This window comes from Protopterus annectens, chromosome 9.part0 (assembly GCF_019279795.1).
Source record: "Protopterus annectens isolate FY-2018-M chromosome 9.part0, PAN1.0, whole genome shotgun sequence".
NCBI classification, from domain to species: Eukaryota; Metazoa; Chordata; order Ceratodontiformes; family Protopteridae; genus Protopterus; species Protopterus annectens.
Genome location: NC_056743.1, coordinates 736,101,182 through 736,105,253, shown reverse-complemented (window position 1 = coordinate 736,105,253; position 4,072 = coordinate 736,101,182). Strand labels below are relative to the sequence as shown.

Sequence of the window (4,072 nt, the reverse complement as noted above, 5' to 3'; positions counted from 1 at the left end):
TTATTGCTAAAATTTTCAGCTTCCTATCAAAGTAAGATTATTATCCTCTTCCACGTCTGTTGTTTACCTGTTTTTCTTTCACAATTACACTTTTAAAATTCCTTTTTCTCTCTTTCACACTTTTTCATACAGAATTCCTTTCTCCCCTTAATACTTTCCAGTTTACATATTCCTCTTTGTTTGTATCTTGCACCACTTCCTCTCCTTCATTATTTTCATTTTCTCATCCTCTGTTATTTTCTTGTATAGTAATCTGTTCTTCATGTTCCTTGTCTACATTTTCTCTATATTACATACAGATTCCTGTATATGCTCTTGCTCTATAACTTCTATAATATTTGGAGGAGTAATTTAGCGCGATGTCTGGACGTGGTGGAAAGACTGGCGGTAAGGCCCGTGCAAAGGCTAAGACTCGTTCATCCCGAGCTGGACTGCAGTTCCCGGTGGGTCGTGTCCATAGACTGCTCAGAAAGGGCAATTACGCCGAACGGGTCGGGGCTGGAGCACCTGTCTATTTGGCAGCGGTGCTTGAATATCTAACTGCAGAAATTCTTGAATTGGCTGGTAATGCAGCTCGAGATAATAAGAAAAATCGCATTATTCCTAGGCATCTGCAATTGGCTGTCCGAAATGATGAAGAGCTGATAAACCTGTGAGTTTTATTTGTGGTGCTTTGTGCATTTCTACCATTGCCTGCGGATATTTATTGGCGTTTCTTTCATCCCTCACTGGCTTCGTTTTGTATTCTATACTTTCTTCACAATCCACCCATACATGCCCAGTTCACCCACATTTTTACATATCATATCAGAGTTTTAAGCTTCATGCCCTAGCATACCATAAATAAAACATTTTCTTTTATCACAATTACTGATCAAATGGTCATCCTTTCCACACAAAAAAGTTGTCCCTTGTACTTAACAAAACCTCTATTATCATCACATTTATCACAGTTGGAATATGTATAATATTTTCATTTTCCATTTTCAAAATCACCCCACATTCCCAACCCCAGTCCATAAACTTATATCATCATATATTTTTGTTGTGTCCATAACTTCTTTACATAAAGTCTTTTAAATAGTCCTTTAATAATTCTTGTTCAAAATTACACAAACAATCCTCGTTGTAGTCTCTGTATGAAAAGCCTGCACAGTATAACAGTTCCATGGGTTACAATCTTTTTTAACTGAAACTGCTCTAAAAATTTCTTCATATACTATCCAGTATCAAACAAAATATCACAATATATTTCTTTATTAATGTGAATACAAGTTCTTATCTCCTTAGGGGAAGTACCCAATGATACAATCACAATGTCCAAAACCTCATACCTTTAGAGCCCTTTTTCTTTTTTACTAGTTGGCCTTAACACAAATTTCTTCCTTGCCATCTCTTTCACTCATTTCACTTGTCTTTTTCCTTCTTTTACCATCTGCACATACAATCTCTTCTTTTCTGTAGTCTCTACCACCTCCTCTTCCTGTATCTTCTCCATAATTTCACCCCACAATGCTGCCGTCTCGCTGTCTGGTTCCCGCTGGTCTACCATATCTTTTACATAAACATCCCACAACCCTCCCAACTGGAGGGTTGTAACAACACAAACTTGTGTTAGATTTTCTTCCCTAAGAGGATTTTACTGAAAGATATCCTCCAAGTCCATGATAGGTACAGCCACTCTCCCATTTAATACATCAAGCTACTCTTGAGAAGGCTCGACTCCTTTGAACTCCTCATTGCATTCCACTCCTTCCTTCACATAATCAGCTACACATGTCTGCCCTTCCAACATCACCTCACTGCTCCACGCCTCCTTTTTGCCATCCATCTTCAAAGAGTTGCTTTTTATTCATGAATCTACATCACTGTAACTTGCGACACACTCCATTCCTTCTTCCTGCTTTTCCTAGCCACCTTTGTGCTTGGACGAGAAGCAGGAAGAGTCACCAGCAATAGTGCCCATTCGCTATGAGTAAGAGAAGTTACTAAAAAAACCAAAAAAGTACCGAAGCTAACACAGCTGAAGGTAAAACAATAAACTTTAATACACAAAAAAGAGACTAAGCGCTTTCACTTGCCCTCACTGCTTCATTAGACTCTTCTAAACTAGTAACAAATGCAGTTAAATAGCATAAGTTAATTAGTCAATTAAGGCACTGATGAAAGCATCAATTATCTAAGAGAAAAATGTCACAACAAATGAAACATACAAAAAACATAAAAATATATATATAAAAAAATATGTATAAAAAACAATCCTATACTCAGTGTTTGAGAGGTCTAGCTTTAAAAAAAGGCTTAAGAGAGACAACTTCATTAAGACAGAATACATTTTTGCTCTGCAGATTCTGTGCGATTCCTAAGATCTCCCCCTCTTAGACTCTCAGGAATAATCTCTAGCACAAGGAATTTAAAATTATGTTTTTGTCCATGGCACATAATATGCTTAGCAAGAGCATTGGTGTCTTTCTTGTTTCTATTGTCTCTCTGATGTTCCAACACCCTGTCTTTGAGTTGTCTATTACTCATGCCTACATAAAAAGCATGGCAGAAAGTGCAGTAACTAAAATAAACAATGTTCTTAGTCCTGCAATCAGCATAAAAGTTTGTCTATTTTAAAGTGCATATTAGGGTGCATGTAAGTAGGACTAGAGTGTATAAACTTGCAGGCTGTGCAATTCCTGCATTTAAAAGTGCCATGCCTCTCTGACTGTAAAACCTTATTAAAGGTAGAAGTATTGTAAAACAGATGCCTTTTCAAGGATCTGTTATTTTTAAAAGAAAAGTGTGGAACAGTATCTATGGCATTTCTTAATTCGTCTACGGTATCCAAAATGCTCCAGTTCCTTTTAACAATATCACATATACTACTGATAAAATACCAGGTCTTAATGAAGTTGTCTCTCTTAAGCCTTTTTTAAAAGCTAGACCTCTCAAACACTGAGTATAGGATTGTTTTTTATACATATTTTTTATATATTTTTTTTTATGTTTTTTTGTATGTTTCATTTGCCTACTTTCTTGTTGTAACATTTTTCTCTTAGATAATTGATGCTTTTATCAGTGCCTTAATTGACGAATTAACTTATGCTATTTAACTGCATTTGTTACTAGTTTAGAAAAGTCTGATGAAGCAGTGAGATCACACCGTGAAAGTGCTTACTCTCTTTTGTGTGCATTCAAGTTTATTGTTTTACCTTCAGCTGTGTTAGCTTTGGTACTTTTTTGTTTTTCTTAGTAGTTACTTGTTACTGTACTGTTCTATTTTTATTCTCAGCATACTTTTTATACTTTTAGTAAGACAAGTTCCCTGATGCCCTGGTCAAATTTTCTCTAACCATATAAATACCACTTTGTCTCTCCCCTGAAAGAGACCACACCGGTCTAGTGGAACTAACTCAATCAACAAAAGCATAATAAATAAAAACTATATTGCTTAGTTACATTTTTTGCCTCTTTTTTTCTGATTAAACCTAATTCCCAGGAACACCAAGCAAAGATCACCACGATGTAAAGATGTAAATTTGATGATTTTATTAAAAATAACAAGCGCTTTCGCATACGGACTGTATGCTTCTTCAGGTTACAATAACTAGTAAAAAGCCAAATGCTTATATAGCAGAAAACCATTCCTTAATTTCCCGCTTTTTCTTTCATTCAATTAAATAATCAAGCAATAATGCACTTAGCATCAGCTCATTACATTCAAATCTTACTTAAAAACTTCCATTTAAAGCTGCATGTTTAAAACATCTGAAAAATAATACTGTGGCTCACTTCTAAAAAACAAATATAGATTTGTATTAGTGTTAACAATAATAATGAGTACATGTTAGCTTAAAATGTCAAAACACTACAAGGAGCCAAGCTAAGCAAAACCTGACACATAATACAATAAACTATATGCTTTTAGCTATAAGGATTCTAAATAATCAACTAAAAACATATCTGGTTTTCAGTAACATGTGTCTAGCTATACAACAATTCACCAATTATTCAAAACAATATCAATTCATGGATAAACATGTAAAAAATCATAAAATGTTGAAATATATAAATACATAAATAT

At 34.8% G+C, this 4,072-nt stretch overlaps 1 protein-coding gene across 1 annotated transcript; it reads left to right on the top strand.

Moving 5' to 3' along the window:
* The first annotated feature begins 345 nt into the window (after positions 1-345).
* Positions 346-656, top strand: LOC122810581 (histone H2A-like). The gene has a single exon (XM_044082159.1). It carries the CDS (start codon positions 360-362, stop codon positions 654-656), a length of 297 nt encoding a protein of 98 aa, XP_043938094.1. The 5' UTR covers positions 346-359.
* Positions 657-4,072: the final 3,416 nt, after the last annotated feature.

What these genes read in the sequence shown, in the direction of transcription:
- LOC122810581 (XM_044082159.1), top strand. Translation starts at nt 360, where the DNA reads ATGTCTGGACGTGGTGGAAAGACTGGCGGTAAGGCCCGTGCAAAGGCT.